This window comes from Dendropsophus ebraccatus, chromosome 3 (genome assembly GCF_027789765.1).
Source record: "Dendropsophus ebraccatus isolate aDenEbr1 chromosome 3, aDenEbr1.pat, whole genome shotgun sequence".
Lineage (NCBI taxonomy): Eukaryota > Metazoa > Chordata > Amphibia > Anura > Hylidae > Dendropsophus > Dendropsophus ebraccatus.
The window spans coordinates 196,154,331-196,180,171 of record NC_091456.1 but is presented as its reverse complement, the minus strand read 5'-3'; the positions used below and the strand labels follow the sequence as shown (position 1 = coordinate 196,180,171).

The 25,841-nt window shown below is 45.6% G+C and overlaps 1 protein-coding gene across 1 annotated transcript; it reads right to left on the bottom strand.

Moving 5' to 3' along the window:
- Window positions 1-13,536: 13,536 nt before the first annotated feature.
- On the bottom strand, window positions 13,537-16,156 carry LOC138786792 (oocyte zinc finger protein XlCOF6-like). Its single transcript, XM_069963847.1, has one exon. It carries the CDS (start codon window positions 15,868-15,870, stop codon window positions 14,800-14,802), a length of 1,071 nt encoding a protein of 356 aa, XP_069819948.1. The 5' UTR covers window positions 15,871-16,156; the 3' UTR covers window positions 13,537-14,799.
- Between the last annotated feature and the right edge of the window lie 9,685 nt (window positions 16,157-25,841).

Genomic DNA, 25,841 nt, shown 5'->3' with positions numbered 1-25,841 from the left:
CCGTCTCTCAGCGGAAATCTCGCTGCTAGTTAATGTGCTGACAGGTCCTGTGCACACATACCGCTGCAAGTATGTAATGCAGTCACCCCCTTAACCCCTTCGGCTCCCGCTCTATACATTACCTGTCTCCTGCACGGGGTCCTGGCATCCTGCTCTCCCGCCCAGCCAATCAGTGTGTTGCCCGGCCGCAGCCACTGATTGGCTGGGCGGCAGAGCCCGGGACCCCGTGCAGGAGACAGGTAATGTAAGAGTGGGTGGCAGCAGAAGGGTGTCATCCCCACCGAGTGCTACGGTATTAAACGGTATTCGCACCGCTGTCTTTGCTAGTCGAATCGGACCTAGCCTGTATGGAGCGGCTGCGATAAGGGACCGCCACTGAGCTGACACAGAATGCCGATAGTACTGCGGCTGTGTCCCGTTTCTGCTACATCTTAATCATAACACATCCCATTTTTCTATTAGCAACAACTAGATTAAAAATCCATTGCCTTTTTCCTAACTAGTTTCGTCGGTATACTCCGACTTTCTCAAAGATATTGGCGATGGCGGGCGGGACAATGATGGTGATTATATACGTAATACCAGGGAGACTTCGCCCGTGGTCAGAGGCAATTAGCCTATCCAGACCTATTTGCGTATCAGGTCACTCCTCTCAGATTTCTGATTGGTGGAGCTGGGCAGTTTTAAATATGGAAATAGCGGGTGAGCGTGTGGCAACACCTCGTTGTCCGTTATGGAACTTGTTGCGCATGCGTTAGAACTTCTAAGTGTGTTACCTGAGCGAGCGCAAATGCGCATGACCAAGGACTTAGACTGAGGATCAGCCTTGACTATTGTGCATGTCTATGTACTTGGTTGTGAGACAGCGGGGACTTCAGACTGCGTCTGTGCAAGAACCTAGACTGCAGAGGAGGATTTCTTGTGTCTCAGGTTTATTGAGGTTGGCTGTACACTTTATTGTTCAAATATTATGTAATATGTAATACATTTTTAGGATGTTGCCCCTTATTATCAGAATAATTTGTTCCTAGGTTGGTGTGGGTGTAGGTGCGCTGGTATTGCGCTAGGATGGATACCCACAGGCTCTAGGATTATGTAGGTTAAGATGGGTTAGCGGACTAATATAGGGGGTGACGAGATTATGAATTGGTGGATAATCGTAGTTAGGCATAGGTCTGTGGGGCTGTTAGTAGTTGATTATGAGATGTCGACTCTGACCCTTAAACACTGTATCATGGATCACTGTATGGTTTGTATTTTACAGAAACGGAGTGAATGTGAACCCTTCATTAAGGCCGTTGGGGCATAGTGTCTGTAATCGATAAATCCATTTGGCTTCAGCTTGGAGTAGTTTGCTATCTAGGTCTCCTTTTCTGGGTCCAAGACACATCATTTGGATCCCCCAAAAGGTCCATGTCCTGACCACCAAAGTATTTAGAAAACCAACAGCCACAAATAGCTTTTTACAATGGGGGAGCTTCCACCCGCTCCCCTTAAGCGAGGTATCCCGGTCGGACAGTACTTGAGAGCAAGGAGAAATTGTTCCACCGAAGCCTCCTTCCTCGAGGAGTGTAACGTTTTGTACCAGAGATTCATCAACAAAGGCTACCCCAAGAAAGTATTACATTGCGCGTTTTACAGAGCCCGACACACAGATAGGAACACCTTATTATTTAAAAATATCGTTCCTCAGCAGATCACCCCCCAGATTATTTGTTGCATCAGTACATTCGATGCAGCCCACTATAAGGTTACAAACACACTTGGCGGGTCTGCAGCGAGTCTCCATGCTGCGTTTTTGCAGCGAGACTCGCTGCAGATCCCGGCCCTATGCTTTTAATGGCAGACAAACACGCAGCAGGGATGTACAGGATGTACAGGGATGTAGCCGGGGCTGCGGGGGGGGGCGGCCGGGGCTGCGGGGGGGGGGGGGGCGATCGGGGCTGCGGGGGGTCGATCGGGCGGCCGGGGCTGCGGGGGGGCGATCGGGCGGCCAAGGCTGCGGGAGGCTGGCTGGAGCATATACTTCACCTGGTCCCCGCTCCGGCTTGCTGAAGACATCGGGAACCGCCGGAGCCGGGATCAGGTGTAGTATCAGCTCCGGCGGCCGGGAGGTTAATGGGGAGGGCTGCAGACAAACTCGCAGCAGGGATGTACATCCCTGCTGCGTGTTTGTCTGCCATTAAAAGCATAGGGCCGGGATCTGCAGCGAGACCCGCCAAGTGGGTTTGTAACCTAAAACAATACTGGCCTATCCTTCAAACAGACCCTGACCTTAGAAACGTACTGTCTAACACACCCAGCATCACCTACAGGAGAGGAAAGAACCTCCGTGACCATCTGGTTCACAGTCATTTCTCTGCACCAGACACAGAACCATCTACAAATATGTGGCTGAAGTCCAGCATAAAAGGATCATACCCATGTGGCACATGCACCTACTGCAAGTTCCTACCCAAAACTAAAAACTTTACCAATTCTAACAGAAACAAGACCTACAACATTAGAGAATTCATTAACTGTCAGTCGAGAGGCCTGATCTACGGAGCCTTGCGGCCTCATGTATATCGGCAAGACGATACAGCAGTTCAAGAACCGCATTGGATCGCACCTAAGTAATATCAGAACGAAGCCTGACACTAGCATAGCTAGACACATTAATGAATGCCACAATGGTGACCCAAAGGGACTTACCTTTTAAGGGATCCAAATGATGCGTCTTGGACCCAGAAAAGGAGACCTAGATAGCAAACTACTCCAAGCTGAAGCCAAATGGATTTATCGATTACAGACACTATGCCCCAACGGCCTTAATGAAGGGTTCACATTCACTCCGTTTCTGTAAAATACAAACCATACAGTGATCCATGATACAGTGTTTAAGGGTCAGAGTCGACATCTCATAATCAACTACTAACAGCCCCACAGACCTATGCCTAACTACGATTATCCACCAATTCATAATCTCGTCACCCCCTATATTAGTCCGCTAACCCATCTTAACCTACATAATCCTAGAGCCTGTGGGTATCCATCCTAGCGCAATACCAGCGCACCTACACCCACACCAACCTAGGAACAAATTATTCTGATAATAAGGGGCAACATCCTAAAAATGTATTACATATTACATAATATTTGAACAATAAAGTGTACAGCTAACCTCAATAAACCTGAGACACAAGAAATCCTCCTCTGCAGTCTAGGTTCTTGCGCAGACGCAGTCTGAAGTCCCCGCTGTCTCACCACCAAGTACATAGACATGCACAATAGTCAAGGCTGATCCTCAGTCTAAGGGTCCTATTCCACGGGCCGAGGAGGGCCCGATCAACGATGTAAACGAGCGGCGATCTGCTAGATCGCCGCTCGTTTACTGGGCCTATTCCACGGCCCAATGATCGATGAGCGAGGTCTGCCGATGTCCTTGCAGCCCTTGCAGCAGCAGTAATACATTACCTGTCCAGGCTTCTCGGCGCTGTCTTCATCCCAGGGTCCCGCGTGCTCTATCTTCTGAATAGCCGGTCAGCTGACAGGCCACACTCAGCCAATCACAGGCCGCGGCGGTCCTGGCCTGTGATTGGCTGAGTGCTCCGTCAGCTGACCGGCTATTCAGAAGATAGAGCACGCGGGACCCTGGGATAAAGACAGCGCCGAGAAGCCTGGACAGGTAATGTATTACTGCTGCTGCTGTCAAATCGTCGGTCGCCTGCCGCGCACCGCTATTCAACAGTAGCGATGCGCGGTGGGGGAACGATGATTTTAGGTCTGGCCCTAAATGAACGATCAGCCGATGACACGATCATCGGCTGATCGTTCTCTTTATTTCACCGAACGATTATCGGCCGAATCGGGCCAAATGGGGCCGATCCGGCCGATTATCGTTACTGTGGAATAGGGCCCTAAGTCTTGGTCATGCGCATTTGCGCTCTCTCAGGTAACACACTTAGAACTTCTAATGCATGCGCAACAAGTTCCATAAGTCCCGCCGCCATCGCCAATATCTTTGAGAAAGTCGGAGTATACCGACGAAACTAGTTAGGAAAAAGGCAATGGATTTTTAATCTAGTTGTTGCTAATAGAAAAATGGGATGTGTTATGATTAAGATGTAGCAGAAACGGGACACAGCCGCAGTACTATTAAGGCAAACCTAGGACCTGCAGGTCAAATAACCCCTAACCTTGGCAATTGCATGTGAACAGCCGCTATCACAGAATACACTGCTGTATCGCCGTAGCTACTGTTTCCAAGTCTACACACAATCCTAACCTGGCAGCACAACTATTTTAATTACACTGTATATACACAGATCACAAATACAATTTTTAAGTAATAAAAGTTAAGTTTTACCTTGGGGCAAGAAAGCTATTAGCCTTTGGGCACTACTAGTGATGTAAACAATACCTCCCACAAGGTTAGGATCCCCATTCCCAGGAAATTAACTTGTAGCGGATCTCGCTGCAAAACTCATAGCGAGACTTCCGCACCAAGTCGGTACGTGTGAACGTACCTTTAAAGCAAAGCAAAGTTTCCCATAAGAAATCACTGATATGCAGACAATTGGTTCCACACCCCAAATATAATGATTTTTTAAAATTCTGAATAACATGTGGAACAGATGAAACAAACAATGAGAAACAGCTGAATATGTGATATTATAAGTTAAAGGGGTACTCTGGGTTAGGGGTATTTTTACTGTATGGCCGGGTCCCAGATCGAGTCGCCCCGTTCTCCTGTCTTGCTGCCGCTTCCTGGTCAGAGCTGCAGCTTAGGACGTGACGTCTTAAAGCCATTCAGCGGCCAAGGTGGGACCCCGCTACGACTGCTGAATGGCCGAGCGGCCTTGAGAAGTCATGCCCCAAGCCGCAGCTCAGACCAGGAAGCGGCAGCGGGACAGGAGAACGGGGCGACTCGATCTGTGGACCTGGCGCTCGAATCGGGAAAGTAAGTGGACGGCGGCGTCTATATTCACCCCCTCCCCGACCATACAGTAAAATTACCCCTAGCCCAGAGTACCCCTTTAATGTAGAGCATAGCAATCAGCATGTGGTTTATAATGTATAGTAACTGTATAACCCTGATAACACAGCAACTGGATATGTGATATATAAGTTACTGTACAGTATAGCAGCATGTGGTATATAATGTATAGTAACTGTATAACCCTGATAACATAGCAGCTGGATATGTGATATATAAGTTACTGTACAGTATAGCAGCATGTGGTGTATAATGTATAGTAACTGTATAACCCTGATAACACAGCAGCTGGATAAGTGATATATAAGTTACTGTACAGTATAGCAGCATGTGGTGTATAATGTATAGTAACTGTATAACCCTGATAACACTGCAGCTGGATATGTGATATATAAGTTACTGTACAGTATAGCAATCAGCATGTGGTGTATAATGTATAGTAACTGTATAACCCTTATAACACAGCAGCTGGATATGTGATATATAAGTTACTGTACAGTATAGCAGCATGTGATGTATAATGCATAGTAACTGTATAACCCTGATAACACTGCAGCTGGATATGTGATATATAAGTTACTGTACAGTATAGCAATCAGCATGTGGTATATAATGTATAGTAACTGTATAACCCTGGTAACACAGCAGCTGGATATGTGATATATAAGTTACTGTACAGTATAGCAGCATGTGGTGTATAATGTATAGTAACTGTATAACCCTGATAACACAGCAGCTGGATATGTGATATATAAGTTACTGTACAGTATAGCAATCAGCATGTGGTGTATAATGTATAGTAACTGTATAACCCTGATAACAGAGCAGCTGGATATGTGATATATAGGTTACTGTACAGTATAGCAGCATGTGGTATATAATGTATAGTAACTGTATAACCCTGATAACATAGCAGCTGGATATGTGATATATAAGTTACTGTACAGTATAGCAGCATGTGGTATATAATGTGTAGTAACTGTATAACCCTGATAACACAGCAGCTGGATGTGTGATATATAAGCTACTGTACAGTATAGCAGCATGTGGTGTATAATGTATAGTAACTGTATAACCCTGATAACACAGCAGCAGCTGGATATGTGATATATAAGTTACTGTACAATATAGCAGCATGTGGTGTATAATGTATAGTAACTGTATAACCCTGATAACACAGCAGCAGCTGGATATGTGATATACAAGTTACTGTACAGTATAGCAGCATGTGGTGTATAATGTATAGTAACTGTATAACCCTGATAACACAGCAGCAGCTGGATATGTGATATATAAGTTACTGTACAGTATAGCAGCATGTGGTGTATAATGTATAGTAACTGTATAACCCTGAATAAACAGCAGCATTTTGTAGATACAGGATGGAGCTGCAGATCCCCATAATGCAGTAGCGTAGTACAACAGGCTAGAATAGAGAAGCAGGGCTGCTGTCAGACGTCTGTGTGGTTACATGACCGCAATGGGGAAGGGGTGTGTTCAGCCTGGACCAATCAGGAAGTGAGAATCACAGCTGTGCAGGAGGACAGTGACAGAAACTTCTCTATACAGCAGTGTGAAGGAATGAGCAGGACATATGTGGGCACATAATTGCAGCACTCTCTGTCCGGGAAGAAAGGGATTATAGCTATGAAGACAGTCCCGTGATGTAAGCCCCAGCCTGAAGTGGATCTGCCATGATTTGGAAGTTGAGGGAGACTTCCTGGGTCAGAGTACAGTGCTGTAGACCCCGCTATGCAAACCATGCCCCTCCTCCACTCCTCCTCCCACCCAGTACAGGGAGCTCTTACACCAAAGCAATGTTCTTACACCAAGTCACAATTTTGAAAAACTGTGAGCTCTTCTTGCAAAACGCTGTTAATCCAAGTTACTCTTAAACCAAGGTACCACTGTATGGTACCCAGATAGGAGACGTCTACTTCCAACCCTTTAAAACACAAGGGGGGGGGGGCTGTTTGGCTTTTGCCAGAGATGGCAGCTTAGATCCGGAACTCCAACGACCCACTGGCTAAAATCAGCCAGAGGCATAGAAATCTCAAGATGGTGCCCGAAGCCCTTTTGTGTACAGTAGAGACGGCAGCTATCAGTCCTTCCCCCCACTCACAGACTGCGGATGCCCGCAGAAGTCCAGGCTGCCACATGCTGCGGACTTACCCCGCTCAGCACCATCATCCCCACAGCAATTCAAAAAGGAAAGATGCCCCACTCTGAGACTAAAATTGGTGAAGTCACTTTATCTTTTGCACAAGCCAAAAAGACAGAAATGGCTGCACATCGCACCCATGGCTGATACTAAAACTTGTTTAGCTACATTTAAAAACCAACATCAGAAGTTAGTATATAATTTGATCAAACCTGATACACGAGTCCCTAACCAAAAAAACACCACTGTGCTGGTCAGCAAACACAATCCCCGCAAAGCGTGCGCAAGCAAAGAAGGGCCACGGAGTAGCCCTGCAACCCCAATGTCACATGACCAAACCCCAACGGGCCCCCCGAACCCCGCAGGCGGAAAACGTGGACGCCAAGCAACACAAGTGTGAACAATCTCTTACCTCTCACCATTCTTCTGCAGGTAGAATGGGAGAACACTAGGAAATCCTCCCCTTATGTCTACAGGTGCTTCCTGCTAATTTGGATCACATGGGTCTTACAAAGCACGAGTGCTAGCCACAATGAAAAAAGGGACAGAATACATAAAATATGCACAAGCCAAAAAGACAGAAATGGCTGCACATCGCACCCATGGCTGATACTAAAGCTTGTTTAGCTACATTTAAAAACCAACATCAGAAGTTAGTATATAATTTGATCAAACCATATTGCCTCACGTACCAACGTGCAGGTCTTCTGATACACGAGTCCCTAACCAAAAAAACACCACTGTGCTTGTCAGCAAACACAATCCCCGCAAAGCGTGCGCAAGCAGAGAAGAGGGGGCCACGGAGTAGCCCTGCAACCCCAATGTCACAGGACCAAACCCCAACCAGGAGACCTGCTCGTAGTACACGGGGCAGTATGGTTTGATCAAATTATATACCAACATCCTGGCGTAGGTTTTTAAAATTAGCCAAGCGGCATTAGTATCAGCCATAGGTGTGATGTGCAGTAGCTCCCTTCTCTCCATGTCACATTTTATGTTTTTCTCCCTTTTCTAAGCGGCTGGCACTCCCATTCATAAGACCCATGTGACCCAAATTAGCAGGATATACCTGTGCTCACATGTCAGTACCTCCATGTTTTACCCATTCTGTCTGCAGCAGTGGTGGTGAGAGTAATACCATATTCATACGTGTGTTGTTTGGGGGCAGCCTTCTCCGCCGGTGGTGCTGGCTGGGAATTGGTGGGGCATTTTGGTTTTGGTCCTGTGACATTGGGGTTGCAGGGCCATTAGCGTAGGGACCCGTGTGAACCAGGAGACCTGCACGTGGTACACGGGGCAGTATGGTTTGATCAAATTATATACCAACATCCTGGCGTTGGTTTTTAAAATTAGCCGAGCGGTATTAGTATCAGCCATAGGTGTGATGTGCAGTGCCTCCCTTCTCTCCATGTCGCATTTTGTCTGCAGCAGTGGTGGTGAGTGTAATACCATAATCATACTTGTGTTGTTTGGGGGAATCCTTCTCCACTGGTGGTGCTGGCTGGGAATTGGTGGGCCATTTTGGGTTTGGTCCTGTGACATTGGGGTTGCAGGGCCATTACATGGCCTCCCATCCCTGCATGTGCATGCTTTGTGGGGTTGGCAGTCGATGACCGACACAGTGTGGAGTTAGGACGTCCAATATCGCTCCTTCTCGCACTTTGGGTGAATTAATTGGTCACTGATAGTACTGCCCAGTGCCATCATGGTCTGGTGCATAGGATGGGAGTCATTGTCCAGTATGGAGACAAAATCCTTCGCTCCCCACCACCTGCACCGATTCCAGGGGGCTCCCAAGGACAGAGCTCGCCCTTCTGATCAGCTTGTCCAGTTTGTTCCTATCGCTGGTTGATATGCCGCTCCCCCAGCAGGACACTCCGAAGAAGATGGCTGATGCCACTACAGTTATAGAAGGTCCTAAGAAGTGGCCCCTGGACTCCAAAGACCCTCAGCCTCCTGAGCAGGTAGAGCCCGCTGTGGCCCTTTCTGTACACTGTGTCCATGTGATCAGCCCAGTCCAGCCTATTATTGAGGACCACACCCAGATATTTATACAGGTTCACTGTCTCAATGATAAAGATAATGCACTTACTAAGATAGAAAGACACATGGCAGTACATTATAACATTACTGTAAAGGCAATACTGACATAAACATGTGATGGCATACTATATTAGTCATGTGACAAGCATGGTCTGTATGTGGTAACTACAAACTGTAAAATAACATCAGTAGACGTATAAAACACATTAATATACAATAAGTTGCAGGTATATAATGCTGGATGACTGTATAAATGTACCAGCGATGCTACTGTAAGACTGGAGGAAGAGGATGGCTCAGGATACAGCTGGCTAAGTGTAATGGCTGGAATGATGGAGATGATGATGATGTCATCAGGGTCATAGGCTACAGATAAGGGAGCTGAGATGGACCAAACTAACTTTTACATACAGAATATAGTGTATGTGAATGGCCACTAGAGGGAGCATTTACCACTTGAATACGTACTCATTACATCATGAATACAAGGAGCAGTAAAGGTAAAACATTATACAACAGTTTACATCCATTTTACATGACAAAAAAAACAGCTGAAGGTCTGACAAGGGCCCTTATAGAAAGTCTGTTTGCAAACCACGAGAAGCAACTGTGGAAAACAAAAGCTGACTGCTATTCCTATAGCAATAAATCAGGCAAAGTGCCAAGCTAAAAGCCCAACGTACAAAACAAAAGATCCCTTATCTATACAACAGAAATAAAACAGGGAAGCCTCTTTTTTTTCTTTTTTTTTTTTATGTATTTTTTTTATTAAAGTTTTCATAATAAACATACAAGATTACCAAACAGCAGATATCAAGATCGGAAAATAGAACGCATCATTGCAATCACTATAAACGTTTAAACTATTACCCTCTCACATGAAGACAGGCGTGTAATCTTTTCAGAATACAGAAAGGAACTATTGTTTGAAAAAGAAAAAAACACACCAAACACTGACAAAAGGCAGACAAAGAGACAGGGAGACGCAAAGGGAAGGGGGGATGGGGAAGGGGGAAGAGGGAACCATCAGCTCACGCAGTGGAAGGGGGAAATGCTCATCCTAGGGAGAACATATTTGGTTGAAGGAGTCCAACTGGTTGTTCAACAAGGCCGTAAGACGTTCCAAGGACCTCACTCAACTCCTTAACTCTGGCCAATATAACCAGGTGCAATTTGGACTCTTTCTTTTAGGCATCACATTAAGTAGGCATAATACAGGATCCACAGAAAATCTAGTAGAGAGGCGGCAGAGCAGAAGACTGTAATCAGTGGACATTCCCCGAATATGCGATACAAAGATCTTATGGAACACCCTACACCGCCAACACAAGGGGGAAATAGAATAATTTAATTTATTAAGAAGTTCAGGGGTGTGATACCAGAGCATCATAACTTTATAGTACAAATGGAGGAGGTCGCTGCCCCGTCCCAGATAATGCTCCAGCACTCCCATAGCCGCCTCCCATATATTTGTGCCTAATCGGGGTATCTACAGCCGGCTAGCTTGACCTCTTTTATTCAGCATGCTATGGAGACCGGCTCCCTCCCACCCGAACACCAAAAGCCTGGTAAGCCATCTGATGAAGCGCAGAATTTTCTCTCTTTATTGAATGGAGATATTAAGATTTATGCAAAATTATTCTCCCCACATTAATAGGGAACTATCAGTCTAGCTCTGTGAAGGGGCATCTCTTATCGGACAACACTCGGAGAGTTCTAATTATCATTCTTTATTATTCTCGGTTCTGGATGACGAGAAGACATTCAATTGTATTGGTTGGTCGTTTGCCTTCTCGGCATTGGGAAAAAATCAGCGTATCAGCGATAAGGACACTAGGGGAGATTTATTAAACATGGTGTAAAGTAAGACTGGCTTAGGGTGCGTTTACACAGAAAGATTTATCTGACAGATTTTGGAAGCCAAAGCCAGGAATGGATTTGAAAAGAGGATGGATCCCAGTCTTTCCTTTATGACCTGTTCCCTGTTTATAGTCTGTTCCTGGTTTTGGCTTCAAAGACCTGTCAGATAAATCTGTCTGTGTAAACGCACCATTAGCCTCTAGCAACCAATCAGATTCCACCTTTCATTTTCCAAAGAGTCTGTGGGGAATGAAAGGTGGAATCTGATTGGTTGCCGGGGGTGACTGAGCCAGTCTCACTTTACACCATGTTTGATAAATCTCCCCCACTGTATTCATCCCCATCAGCTCAGGTCTTTGTAGATGGTACGTTATCTGGCACGTTTAAGATAACAGCACCCGCCAGGGATGTCCCCTTCCACCCGTGATTTTGTTTATATTTATAGAGCTACTGGCCCAAGCTATTAGAGGGTGTTATGAGGTAGTTGGGGTACAGGTTAGTGACAGGTCTCATGTTATATTGACACTGAGAAGTCCTGAGATGTCGCTCCAGAAAGTCATGCAGTTGATTTCCTTATTTAGTTCCATGTAGGGATGGTCCGAACCTGGTTCGGGTCGGGTTCATACGAACCCGAACACTCCATAATGTTTCCCACTGCCTGGCGGCTCCGTGCAGCGGGCGGACCGCCTGGAAAACTGGTATACAGCCATAGCCATAGGCTGTATCCCAGTTTTCCAGGCGGTCCTCCCGCTGTATGGAGCGGGCAGACAGCGGGAATCTGATGCCGAGCGTTCGGGTTCGGGTTCCATTGCTTACTATAGTCTTAAAGGGAATCTGTCACCACCCGTACTGGAGCCGAGGGGCTGACAGTGTAGAATAGGTGTCTGTCCCCTTGTGTGCACGGTCCCTGTCTCCAAAGCCTCCGTGCAGTAGATTTTTTTACATTTTTTATACACGCACTCTAACCAAGTGTCACAGAGAAGTAGTGGCATGGCCTTTGTGCCGCACCTCGGCTCGCCTCACCACTACCTCCTCTTCCCCGTTTTCCTGCATATTTACCCATTGGCCTACCTCCTGCTCCGCATTGTCATCATGTTGTGACCATGCGCGCTGACTTCACATGTGTTATGGAACTGCCCTTAAATTAGGAGATTCAGGATAGACGTACAGGAATTATTAAGGAAGCTTTGGAATAGCTCATGCTTGGAACTAACTCTTCAGATGGCCTTACTATTGATGGGTCTAGAATTGATACCTTCTAAATTTCGGCACCTGTTTCGTATTGTCTTAAAGGAGAAGTCCGGCCGGGGGGCAAAAATTCATTATGGGCAGGGGGTGTGGGGGGGAAAGTTAAAAGACCAAAATGCTTACTGCTCCCAGTGATGCGCGCCGCATCACAGAGCTCCCGGACCTCACCAGCTGTCATCTTCTCCCGGGTTCTGGGTATGTCACGACCCAAGCTCGACATCACAGACTGGTGGGATTTATCCCACTCAGCCTATCAATGACTGCAGTGGTGTCCTGCCCTAGTCACTGACGGGCTGAGCGGGACATCTGTCAGCCGGATCGTGACAAAGACAGAGGGATGCTCAGAAGACAGCCGGTGGGGTCCAGGGGTGGGACATGGCTCTAGGCAGGTGACTATAACTTATTATCGCTTAGTAAATGGACGTGCCGGGCGTGTTTGTAATATTGTATCATATTAATGTTTCTCATTATATTTCTGATGTTTTAGGGCCTGCGTGTCCACTACAAGGCATGTGAATTATTTGCACTGTACTCTTCAGAATGGACGAAGATCCACCAAGCTAGACACTTCTTATTTCCACAAACCCTAAAAAACTATTTCTTCAGCTTATTCTGGACTTGCGATTCGTTACTCAAGTTGAGCACTCCAGCATTGTAGTGCTCGCTCAACACTATCTGTCACGTACACCTTTCCTTTGCAGCCGGTGTCTGTGCTTGACGCAGGGGCCCACAACTGCCATCTCTTCGGCCCATATGGGCACTTCACCCGTTCCTGCTCCATTCTCCTGCTCTCGCAGCCGTCACGTTCTCTACGGTAAAGGCCCGCTCAGCCAATCACAGGCCACAGTGCTGCCCCGTCCTAATCAGCCAGTGATTGGCTGAGAAGGCCTTCACCACAGAAGACGCCAGGACGGGACCAGAGAGCAACCAGGAAACACCGGAGGACCGCAGACAGGTGAAAATATGTTTTATACATGACCGGCCATCAAAACAAATCTGGGTTCGTCAGGTTTGGTTCGCTCTTCTCTACTAGAGAGTATACCTTGTCTCTACGTATGTAGCTTTCCCTGCCACCACCTTCCTTTATTACTAACTTAATAGTCACATAAATCGTCAGGAAGAACAGATAATTTACAGAACTTATAGAGATAACTCCAGCAGTCCCATGTAACACTTATCACCGCTATCTGCAGTTTCTTATCCTGTCAGGGTATGGGGATTGGTTTAGCCCGTAGAAAGACTAAGCTTATTAATTATGTTTAATATGAAAAACTCAGCGTTACAGCATAAAAGATACAGCAAAGTATGACCTACAGATAACTGCAACACACGATACAAATACAGAAAAAAAAAGCAGAAAACTTCCAACATCCAACAGTGATAATGTTCTGTATAGATATGTATGGATCGCAGTCTCTGCTTCTTCAGCTGACCCAGCAAGCTGTGAGCACCCTCCAATCTTGGACCATACTATATACTCCTCACGCCAGGTCACTATACACACTTAGAAGCTGGCACTACTGCATGCTCACCCTGCTGCAGACAGTCTGACTTCCCAATAAATCTCTGGTGGTGGATGTTTCATCGCTCTCCCAGCAATACAGATGAAGAATATCCACTAATAAAGTGGGGACCGGAAGCAGCACTGATGTTCCTACTGACCTTGAATGCTTTACTTCAGAGTACAATAAAATAACACAGCAGGTGCATTTCACAGGTAGGAGAGACGATTGTTTCACGCCTGCACGCTTCTTCCGGCTCACACACACTTACATCTGGCTGACTGCAATCACGTCTACTAGAATTTTCATAGGCTCCATTATAATTCCGTCAATTGCTACTTTATCAGTGAGAGCAGAGATGAAGGGACAGAACGCGCACTGTTAAACACTTCTTCCCCTTTGTACTAGCGATCGGCGGGGGTCTCAGTGCCCGGACCCCACCGATACAAACCTCTGACATGTGGCTATAACGTGTCTGAAGTTTGTTCTAATGACAGGTACACTTTACTATTTAAAGGGAATCTGTTAGCTGTAATTCTGCTGACACTGTTAGTAGGCTTTTAGGGTACGAAAATACAAGGTGCCTTTCATATATCTGTCTGTGCTTCCAGGATGTTACATCATAATGCTTTTATTCTCTGGTACAAGGAGTCACAGAGACGTTCCCGAGGTCCTGATCTGCTACAAGCAGTAATGTCTCCTCTATCCCCCAGCAGGGTCAGGGATGGGAGGGGGAGAGAGGTGTTACAGCAGGGTAAGGGATGGGAGGAACGAGGTTTTACAGCACAATTAAGGTACTTCTCTACATTATAGAAGCACAGACAGATATATGAGAGGTACCATGTGTCTCCAGGCCCTAACAGCTATAGAACAGTGATAACAGCTTAGAATGTGAATTGCAGCTGACAGATTCCCTTTAAGGTGATTTTCCCGTATTCCACACATGACCATATTTTCATTTCTTTGATGTACAGTTAGAGGTGATGTTTCAGTTTTATATCAAAGTTTCATGAAAATGGTTTCTCCCCCGTGTGAGTTTTTTGATGTGCCAAAAATTTAGATTTTTGAGTAAAACATTTCCCACACTCAGTACATGAAGAAATCTTCCCTTCTGAGTGACTTCTCTGATGCTTAAGAAATGGTGTTTTTTGAATAAAACATTTCCCACATTCCAGACATTTAAATGGCTTCTCTCCTGTGTGAATTTTCTGATGCAAAACAAGACTTGGTTTATGAGTAAAACTTCTCCCACATTCCGTACATGGAAAAGGCTTCTCCCCTGTGTGAGTTCTCTGATGGTCGAGAAGTTTTGATTTCTGAGCAAATGTTTTCCCACATTCTTGGCATGAAAATGGCTTCTCCCCTGTGTGAGTTTTTTGATGTTCAACAAAACTTGATTTCTGAATAAAACATTTCTTACATTCAAGACATGAAAAAGGTTTCTCACCAGTGTGAATTCTAAGATGTATAAGTAGGCCTGATTTTTGAGTAAAACATTTTTTACATTCTGTGCATGAAAATGGCTTCTCCCCTGTGTGTGTTCTCTCATGCTGAGAAAGATCTGTTTTCCTAGTAAAACGTTTTCCGCATTCCTGACATGGAAACGGCTTCTCCCCAGTGTGAGTTCTCTGATGTTCACCTAGTTTTGATTTTTGACTAAAACATTTACCACATTCTGGGCATGAAAATAACTTCTCTCCTGTATGAGTTCTCCTGTGATCATCTAGTTTTGATTGTCGTGTGAAACATTTCCTACATACTTCGCATGAAAAAAGCTTCTCCCCTGTGTGAATTCTCTGATGTTCAACAAGTGTTGATTTTCCAATAAAACATTTACCACATTCTGAACATGAGAACGGTTTCTCCCCTGTGTGAACTTTCTGATGTTGAACAAGATGCCATTTCTGAGTAAAGCATTTTCCACATTCTGAACATGAAAATGGCTTCTTCCCTGTGTGAATTTGCTGATGGTCCACAAGTCTCGACTTCCAAGTAAAACATTTCCCACATTCTGAACATGAAAATGGCTTCTTATTTTTCGTAACAGACTGAAGTAAATCAGTAGATGGGACTTGCATAATAGGATCAGATGAGAGATCTTTGCTGTGAGGGGCTGGGGGTATATCTGGGGTAATAGAATGTTCTTCATATGTATCTTGTGTGATCTGACCATCTGCTGTAATATCTGGAGATATCTGATGTCCCTCTGATCTCCGGGGACACTCAGCTGCCAAGAAGAATCACATCTTAGTGTTATTATACTTGATAACCTTGTATTCTGTATAGTAAGTCTGATGCACAACATCCTGAAGAGCAACTATAGGCTGAGAATGAGAGCAGGATATGACATCATGGAACCTTCCCAGCAACCTGACCTCCCTCCCATCTGATGTCATCTTGGAGGATCATACAGCAGAGAAGAATGACAGGACACAGAGCTTATAATATTCCACACTACTCCCCTGGGCGGTTACCTGTAGTGATGTTCTCCTTATACTGCTCATCACTGCTGTCATCTGTCTCTGGAGCATTAATATTGTTCCCATCTTCCCCCTGATTCATAAGATGTGAGAGAAATATTGTAAAAGTCATCAGACAGGAGGAGAAGTCAGGTGGGATGTACAGATCATAGGGAACATCTCCATCTACCTGATCCTGATCCTGTGGGAGAAGAGGACGGGGACATCTCTCTGGTGCTGTTCTCTTACTGGATCTGACTGGAGGGAACACATACAGAGACTGAATTCATTCTTTCCATCCAGATAATACAGAGAGGAGGTGTGTATATAGTCCTGTCTATTACCTGCTGATGGGAGGGGCTGCTGATCCTCCAGCATCACATCCTTGTACTGATCCTTGTGTCCTTCTACATACTCCCACTCCTCCATGGAGAAATAGACCGCCACGTCCTGACACCTTATAGGAACCTGACACACACAATGATCACACAGTCATCCCCCCCACCCCTCCAGTGGTGTTACTGTATAATGTCCCAGCATTCCCAGCAGCCACAGTCTCACCTCTCCACTCAGCAGCTCCACCATCTTGTTGGTGACTTCTAGGATCTTCTCTTCCTCCATTTCCTCATGTATCAGGGGCCCCGGGATTGGGCTCAGGGTTCTTCCCCATCCTTTACACCCAGGGGCCCCACAGCGCCCACTAGAGGACTTCTTCACTACTGTGTAATCCTGTGTATGGAGAGACACATTACTATCACTCCATCCATTCCCAGAATCCCTCACCTCTCCAGTCCTATCCATCTGTTATTCCATAGATAAGAATGATGTCATGATGACATCACTCCCAGAATCCCTCACCTCTCCAGTCCTATCCATCTGTTATTCCATAGATAAGAATGATGTCATGATGACATCACTCCCAGAATCCCTCACCTCCCCAGTAAGCAGGAAGAGTATGTGTAGGGTGAGGGTTATTATCCTCTCGGCCATCTTGTCTCTGTCTCTCTCCATGGTTGATGGGTCGGTCTCTTATATAGAAGATATCAGCAGAGGATCCTGAGGGGAGGAGCCTTAATGGAAGGAAGATACGTGAATGTTACAACATAGAAAGGCTCTGTTCACACACTGTTGAAACTTAGTGGATGGCCGTCATTTAACGGCAAATAATTGCTGTTAATTTAAAACAATGCCCATTATTTATCATTAAATGGCAGGGAGGAACATAATAAACAAGGGCTACTTACCTCTCCCCGTGCTGCCTTACATCAGTAAGTAATAGTCCTTTTACATGTTATCATTCGAATTTACACGATAACGATCGAATTCGAACGATAATCGTACGTGTAAACGCAGCGAACAAACAACGAGCGAGAAATCGTTCATTTTGATCTTTCAACATGGTCTCAAATCATCGTTGGTCGTTCGCAAAATATTCGCAGATCGTTCCGTGTAAACAGTCTTTCACCGATTTAACCTATGTGCGAGATAGGCTTAAGCGATTGCAAAACGATCGCAAAACGATTTTTCCGTACAATATATCTTTCTATCTAAACGCTCATGGTTATAAAAAAAAATCGTTAATCATGCGTTTGGGCGAATTATCGCTCCGTGTAAAAGTACCATAAGGCAGTCAGCGAGTGAGGCAATCATTAGATTGCTGATAGTGTTCCATTGAATAGCACTGATCATCGATGCTCTGCATGTAAAGTCTACAAGAGAACGTCGCTGACTGGACTAAGTGGAGGTAAGTATTATATCTCGTGCAGTCAGGGAAGTTGATTGGGATTGGTCCATATCCCTCAGACAGGTATTACTCCTAAACGCCGAAAACGTTTAATGATTACAGCACTTAGGGGGTTAATGGCGGGAGGCAGCATGATTGCTTCTGCCCGTTATTAAAGGGATTACTTATCACTAGTAACAAAAACAAAGCAAAAAAAATATCTACAGAATTGCTTCTATGTCTCCTACAGACACCTCAAACGGATCACATCTCCGGCATCAGACGACATCAAACTACCCCTATAATCTACAAGAAGTTCTATTACTGAGCGACCAATGAAAACCATAGAAACTACATAGAACTGATGATAATATAATCCGGGTGCTTACTGGTCGATGCGTATTGTCTCCTCTGAATGTGACATCAAGAAAGAGAGGCGGGACCTTTATCGGAAGGGGCGGAGTTGTGTTGAGGCTACAAACAAGAAGCTGCTGCACTATTCCCTGTGTACACTCAGAAAGAGGAAAGGAAACTGCGATAACCACAGTAAGATAGCGGGATAACGGGGGAGAGGACTGGTGTGTGGTGTCTGTATACAGGGGGAGAGGACTGGTGTGTGTGGTCTGTATACAGGGGGAGAGGACTGGTGTGTGGGGTCTGTATACAGGGGGAGAGGACTGGTGTGTGGGGTCTGTATACAGGGGGAGAGGACCGGTGTGTGGGGTCTGTATATAGGGGAGAGGACTGGTGTGTGGGGTCTGTATACAGGGGGAGAGGACTGGTGTGTGGAGTCTGTATACAGGGGAGAAGACTGGTGTGTGGGGTCTGTATACAGGGGGAGAGGACTGGTGTGTGCGGGGTCTGTATACAGGGGAGAGGACTGGTGTGTGGGGGGTCTGTATACAGGGGGAGAGGACTGGTGTGTGCGGGGTCTGTATACAGGGGGAGAGGACTGGTGTGTGTGGGGTCTGTATACAGGGGAGAGGACTGGTGTGTGTGGTCTGTATACAGGGGGAGAGGACTGGTGTGTGGGGTCTGTATACAGGGGGAGAGGACTGGTGTGTGTGGGGTCTGTATACAGGGGGAGAGGACTGGTGTGTGGGGACTCGTCTATATACCAACCTGCAGTGAGAAGCTCAGAGAAAAGGGTGCACTGTAGGATCAACCACCTGCCATGATGTCACAGTCATGTGATCAGTCACATGATCAGGGGCTGCTGCTCAGTGTATGCAGGACTCTGCTGTGCTGGATGAGCTGAAGTGATGTGTATGCAGCAGAGCTGTGTGTGTGTGATGTGTGTGGAGCAGAGCCCTGTGTGTAATGTACATGTAGCTGAGCTGTATATGTGTGTAATGTACATGTAGCTGAGCTGTATATGTGTGTAATGTACATGTAGCTGAGCTGTATGTGTGTAATGTACATGTAGCTGAGCTGTATATGTGTAATGTATATGTAGCTGAGCTGTATATGTGTGTAATGTACATGTAGCTGAGCTGTATATGTGTAATGTACATGTAGCTGAGCTGTATATGTGTGTAATGTACATGTAGCTGAGCTGTATATGTGTGTAATGTACATGTAGCTGAGCTGTATATGTGTAATGTACATGTAGCTGAGCTGTATGTGTGTAATGTATATGTAGCTGAGCTGTATATGTGTAATGTATATGTAGCTGAGCTGTATATGTGTGTAATGTACATGTAGCTGAGCTGTATATGTGTAATGTACATGTAGCTGAGCTGTATATATGTGTAATGTACATGTAGCTGAGCTGTATATGTGTAATGTACATGTAGCTGAGCTGTATATGTGTAATGTACATGTAGCTGAGCTGTATATGTGTGTAATGTACATGTAGCTAAGCTGTATATGTGTAATGTACATGTAGCTGAGCTGTATATGTGTGTAATGTACATGTAGCTGAGCTGTATATGTGTGTAATGTACATGTAGCTGAGCTGTATATGTGTAATGTACATGTAGCTGAGCTGTATATGTGTGTAATGTACATGTAGCTGAGCTGTATATATATATGTGTAATGTACATGTAGCTGAGCTGTATATGTGTAATGTACATGTAGCTGAGCTGTATGTGTGTAATTTACATGTAGCTGAGCTGTATGTGTGTAATGTACATGTAGCTGAGCTGTATGTGTGTATTGTACATGTAGCTGAGCTGTATATATGTGTCATGTACATGTAGCTGAGCTGTATATATGTGTAATGTACATGTAGCTGAGCTGTATATGTGTAATGTACATGTAGCTGAGCTGTATATGTGTAATGTACATGTAGCTGAGCTGTATATGTGTGTAATGTACATGTAGCTGAGCTGTATATGTGTAATGTACATGTAGCTGAGCTGTATATATGTGTAATGTACATGTAGCTGAGCTGTATGTGTGTAATGTACATGTAGCTGAGCTGTATGTGTGTCACCCAGCTATTGTATAGAAGGCTGCAGAGTAGATGTCATGGATCATTGCAGAATGCACATGTCCAGCTCTTCATTGCTTCAGTAATTTTTTTCACTAGTAATATGGCGGTGGTGTTACAGTGTACAGGTGTGTCTAGTGGTGGTGGTTGGACATGAGCGAATGTACAGTAGGAACAAAGCGATGCTCCATGCTGCTCCTCCCTGGGTGCTGGGAAAAGCTGGATCCAGTCCTGGTAAACTTCTCCCAGTTTCTCCCACCAGATGACAAGTTGAGCCGGGGCTGGAGAAGAGAGTGAGCGGATGAGGAGAGGATGATGGTGGTAGAAGTTTTAGGCTTGTAGGTGGTTATGCCTCTCCTGTGCGTAGCGCTGAGCTCTTGAGTGAGTGGATGCACTGAGGGTGCTGTACTTGCAGGATGGCTGGGTCTTGTGGTGCACCGCAGCCTTAGGTACTGACTTGTCACGGTCTCAGGTGGGCACGAGGGCTTCCACATGAACAGGTTACTCTCTGGTGCTTCCCTGAGTTCTCTTTCTCCTGTGGGCTACTGCAGAGGTTCCTGTAGGGGGGCTGCACCTGTGTGTAAGGTGGTCGGTGGTGCGGACCTGTAGTTCCCCCCGGGGCCGACCCCAAATACTGCTGTCCGGTAATATGGCCCTTGATGGTGATGTGGTGCAGGTAGACCAGGACAACAGGGAGAAAGGAGGGAGGCAGGATAACAATAACTCCTTTACTGCAGAACTTGCAGGTGTTGTTACAGTCCTGTGACATACAGCTGCTAATACTGGTGGCCTTGACTAGGTTACTGCACTTGTGGAGAGTCTGGTCGTGTGTGGAGAGATGATCGGCCTCAGATCCTGGTCTGTCAGTACGTGTGGGACGCTGGTGGGCACTGTGATCCTGTGGATCTCTTCCCCAATGGCGCTTGAATCTGTTTCCCTCCCTGTCAGCTAGGGAGCTTCCTGCTCTAAGTCACTAGGCCGCGTCTAAAGTCACAACTTTCCGGTCCTAGAGGTATCCAGGGGTCCTAATAAATCTTACCCTCGAATTCAAAGATGGGTGCAGAGACCCAAGTTAATTCTGCTCCCTAATACAGTCAAGTCCATTCACTTGGGTTCCTGTCCTTAGGATTCCCACTAACTGTAAATGTACTGTCCCTGGCGTTTCGGCCCATTCTTACATTGAGGCCAAAACCTGTTGCATTTAATAAACCACCTTATGGTTAAAGGGGTTATCCAGCCCTACAAAACCATGGCCACTTTCCCCCTACTGTTGTCTCCAGTTTGGGTGGGGTTTTGAAACTCAGTTCCATTGAAGTAAATGGAGCTTAATTGCAAACTGCACCTGAACTAGAGACAACAGTAGGGGGAAAAGTGGCCATGTTTTTGTAGCGCTGGATAACCCCTTTAAAACCAGTACACTTGCATGCTTATCATCTGGCTTCCCTGGGCACCAGTGCCGGTCCTACGGTCCTCTCTGAATCGCTACCTCCTGTTCAACACACCAATCTATTGGTGCTCCTATCCTGGCTGCGGTGATACCACCTTTGTATGCTTCATAGAGTTGTGCCCATCTCGTAGAATAACTCGACCAGGTGAGTGAGTTTCATAGTTTAGAACTCACCCATATATTACCTGGTTAATACACTAGCAAGCGCCCTGCCCTTTTGTTTCTACTGTGTAAAGCATGTAACCCATTCTCTGCCTGCCAGTTACACTGGTCAGAGAAATACATATAACTGTGTAACATAGGACATGTTACCTCACAGAACATATAATTAACCGCTTGTGGACAGATGCCATCCTCAACCCAGCCGCAGGAATTGCGCTCTGGTATACTACAAAGTTATAGACGGTCACATGCTGGGGTATCCCCACCACTGGGGGCAGCTTTTGCTCCAATAAATTGTTTGAGATGAGGAAATCACCATGGCTGTTTAGCTGCTTCTACGTTTCCCATACAGTTCACCTACAATCAAATATCTGTAACTTGTGAGTAGTGTATAGAAAAGTTCTTAGAAACATATAACTAATAGTTAATCATGGAACGTACGGGTCAGGTTTTGGAGCTGGTGCGAAGACCATGACCATTTTTGTACCGTGAGTTTTAAGGCCGTTGCTAGTATTCTGGATAAACGAGGTGTATTCAGGGCCGTATTTACCACTAGACATCCGTGGTCCGGTGCCTAGGGCAGCACCTTGCAGGGGGGCAGCAACAGGGAGCAGGGGAACAGAAAAAACTATTTTTTTTTTAGTTTTTATTTTTTTAGTTTCCCTCCTCCGGTTCAGACCTGCCAGTAAATCTGGTGTCTTTTCCAGGGGGGTGGGGGGGATGGTGGTATTGGTCAGGTCTGGTATCACCAATAGGTGCGTGTAGATGGGGCGTCTTCAGGTTTAGTGCCTAGGAAAGCAGCAGCTGTTAATACAGCCCTGGGTGTATTACTAATCTATCTGGTCACATGCTGGATACTAACCTGAGGGTATGTTCACACTTGCCGCCACATTTTGTGAACATACCCTTAGGGGGCATTTTGCGGACGTTACGGACGGGAAGGGTAAGTAATGGATTAGTTTTCTGCCCCGGCATGATATTGACACAGCTGGGAAAGCTTTTTGAATTGCGGTAGCTGTCGTTACAGTCACTATTGGTGTTTATCAGGCTTTTCTGGTTTTGAATTGTCTTTGTTTGGGGGGAGGGGGGGAATGCCGCAAAATCTCACACAGAAACCCTCGAAACAGCCGCTTTGTCCATAGAATACAATGGGACATTTAACAAAAATCCCTTTGTTGCCTTAAAAGGATCACACATTTTGTTATTCTTTTTTCGCTGCCAAACAGGCGCCAATCGTCCCACTAGTGTAGCTGGCCTGGAGGAGGAATACTCTGCGGACTTTGCGGCAACAACATTTAATATGGATTGTTAGCTCTGTGGACAGAGTGATCAAAAAGGGCAAGAATGGTCTCTTGGAATTTGATCTTTTCATGAAGGCAAAGGCCTTTATGACCAGCGCTTGCAGTTATGACTACACTTGACAGCTTACTGGTCATCCGGAGGTGGGGGGCAGCTATGGGGCCCAGCCATTTCTACTTATGCCCCTGCCTGTTGCATAAGATCTTCCTTCTGTGGCAGCTGTCAGAGTTCTCCTCCCGATAACTTTTTGTGTTGCCTCCAAGAAATGAAAATTACAGCTACAAAAGTTTCACCTTTCTGATCATCCTACAGCAGCACGCCATGGGAAATGCAAAGGACAAGTCCTCCAAGACAATAATGTTGAGTCCATAGTGTTTGATAAAGGTGATCACACTTATCATGGATGCTACGAAGCATGAAGCTGCGGGCCGGCAACGGGAACCCTTGGCATCATGTATCATCATGCATCACTGTGCATGGGCCTTTTACAACTTTGCTCCTTTCCCTTCTTTGATATGTGATACTGTGATTTTTGTTAGGTATTTGCCCTGCACTATAGCACTTTATATACTAGTATCAACCATGTTGCTGGATCGTCTATATATTGCTTGGTACATGTGGAGATTATAAGGAGATTTCTTTACAATTGTTACGGGTTTAAAGCTTAAATGTTGTCAATCAGGTTTAGTCCTTTTTACATTGGTGCATATTTGTAATAAATAAAGACACCTCTTTTTCATGGACATTTTCTGCTATGCTCTCTACAATTTGTGACAGCCTTGTCCGTTTTTCTGTTTGGTTATCATGTAGCATTATGATGTCAAGCGTTCCAGACCTATTAAAGGGAACCTGTCACCCCCCCATGCCAGGGTGAATTCCGCTCGACCCCCCGCTAGAGCCCTGGATACTTACCCCATCTCGCCAAGTACCGGCCCCTGGATAGAGATATCCGTGTCAGAAGCCCGGCGCGCCCTGCATAGATGAGTCCGATGTCCATAGAGAATGAATGGAGCCGTCATTCTCTATGGGCATCAGACTCATCAATGCCGCGCGCGCGCCGGGCTTCCGACAAGGATATCTCCGTCCCGGGACCAGCTCCAGGAGCGAGACTTGGCGAAATGGGGTAAGGTTCACACTGTGTGGGTTTTTTTTGTCTGTTTTATGCAAAAAAAATATTTACAAAATATACATTTTTCTCTATTTCAGTCAGTTTTTCCATTGACTTAAATTATAAAAAAAAAATCAAAAATCAAACAATGAATCAAAATGCGTTTTTTTTTCTTTTCTTCAGCATACACAAACACGTGGTTGACCATGTTTCTGTGTACATTTATAATGGAAGTCAAAGGAAAAACTGATAAATGGATGCACACAAATGGATCTGTTTTTTCAAATCCTCTTTTTTTTTTTTTTTTGTATAAAACAGACGGGGGGAAAAACTTATTGCAAAAATGCAGTGTGAACCCAGCCCAACACATAAACTAAAAATATGACAACAGCTAAATGCAATAAAATCTATTGGATCTCTATAATCCGGTTTACTATAACACAATTAGGTTTACTTATAATAACCAATCAGTGAATAGTTATATTCTTCATGACTAGTAGCGAGAGATGAGCGAGTAGTGAAACATTCGAAAGCTCAAAATTCTATTAGAATAGATCGCCATGTTCAACTATTCAGTCAAATATCAAACCCCATTAAACTCTATGGAAGAAAAATGCTCGTTTCTTGGAAACCTTCATTCGACCACTTGGGGGTCACCAGGTCCACAGTGACACCGCAGGAAATGATGCCAACACCTCTGGATGCAACTAGGACAGCAGGGAAGCTGTCTGGCTGCATCTAACACGCCATTATTACGCCACTATCACAGCCTGTCTACAATACACTCCAAACACAATATAACCTCTGTGTAAGGGTCTGTCCACACATACAGACTCACAGCATAAATCTCGCTGCGAGTCTCGCAGTTCCCTGTCACTACTTACTCGCAGCTGTCTGAAAGACCGCTGCGAGTATGTAATTTTGCCACCCCCTTAACCCTTTTGGCTCCCGCTCTGCTGCATGTATACATTACCTCTCCTTGCTGCACGGGGTCCTGGCGTACTTCTCTTCCGTCCAGCCAATCAGTGTGTTGCCCAGCCTCAGCCACTGATTGGCTGGACGGGAGAGCAGGACGCCAGGACCCCGTGCAGTAAGGAGAGGTAATGTATACAGACACAGCGGAGCCGAAGGGGTTAAGTGGGCAGCAGAATTACATACACACAGAGGTCTTTTAGACAGCTGCGAGTATTTAAGGACAGGGAACTACCAGGACCTGACAGACTCGCAGCGAGATTTATGCTGCGAGTCTGTACGTGTGGACAGACCCTAAAGAGGAAAAAACACCAGGAAACTTTCTTTCCTTTACATTAGCTTGGACAGAAAGCCACATTGTAAGTAAAGCAAAAATTTCTGCTTCCCTTTAAATCATGTTGTTTTTGACAACTACAGATGGCATAGGCAAGGTGGAAATACCAC

What these genes read in the sequence shown, in the direction of transcription:
- LOC138786792 (XM_069963847.1), bottom strand. Translation starts at nt 15,870, where the DNA reads ATGCAAGTCCCATCTACTGATTTACTTCAGTCTGTTACGAAAAATAAG.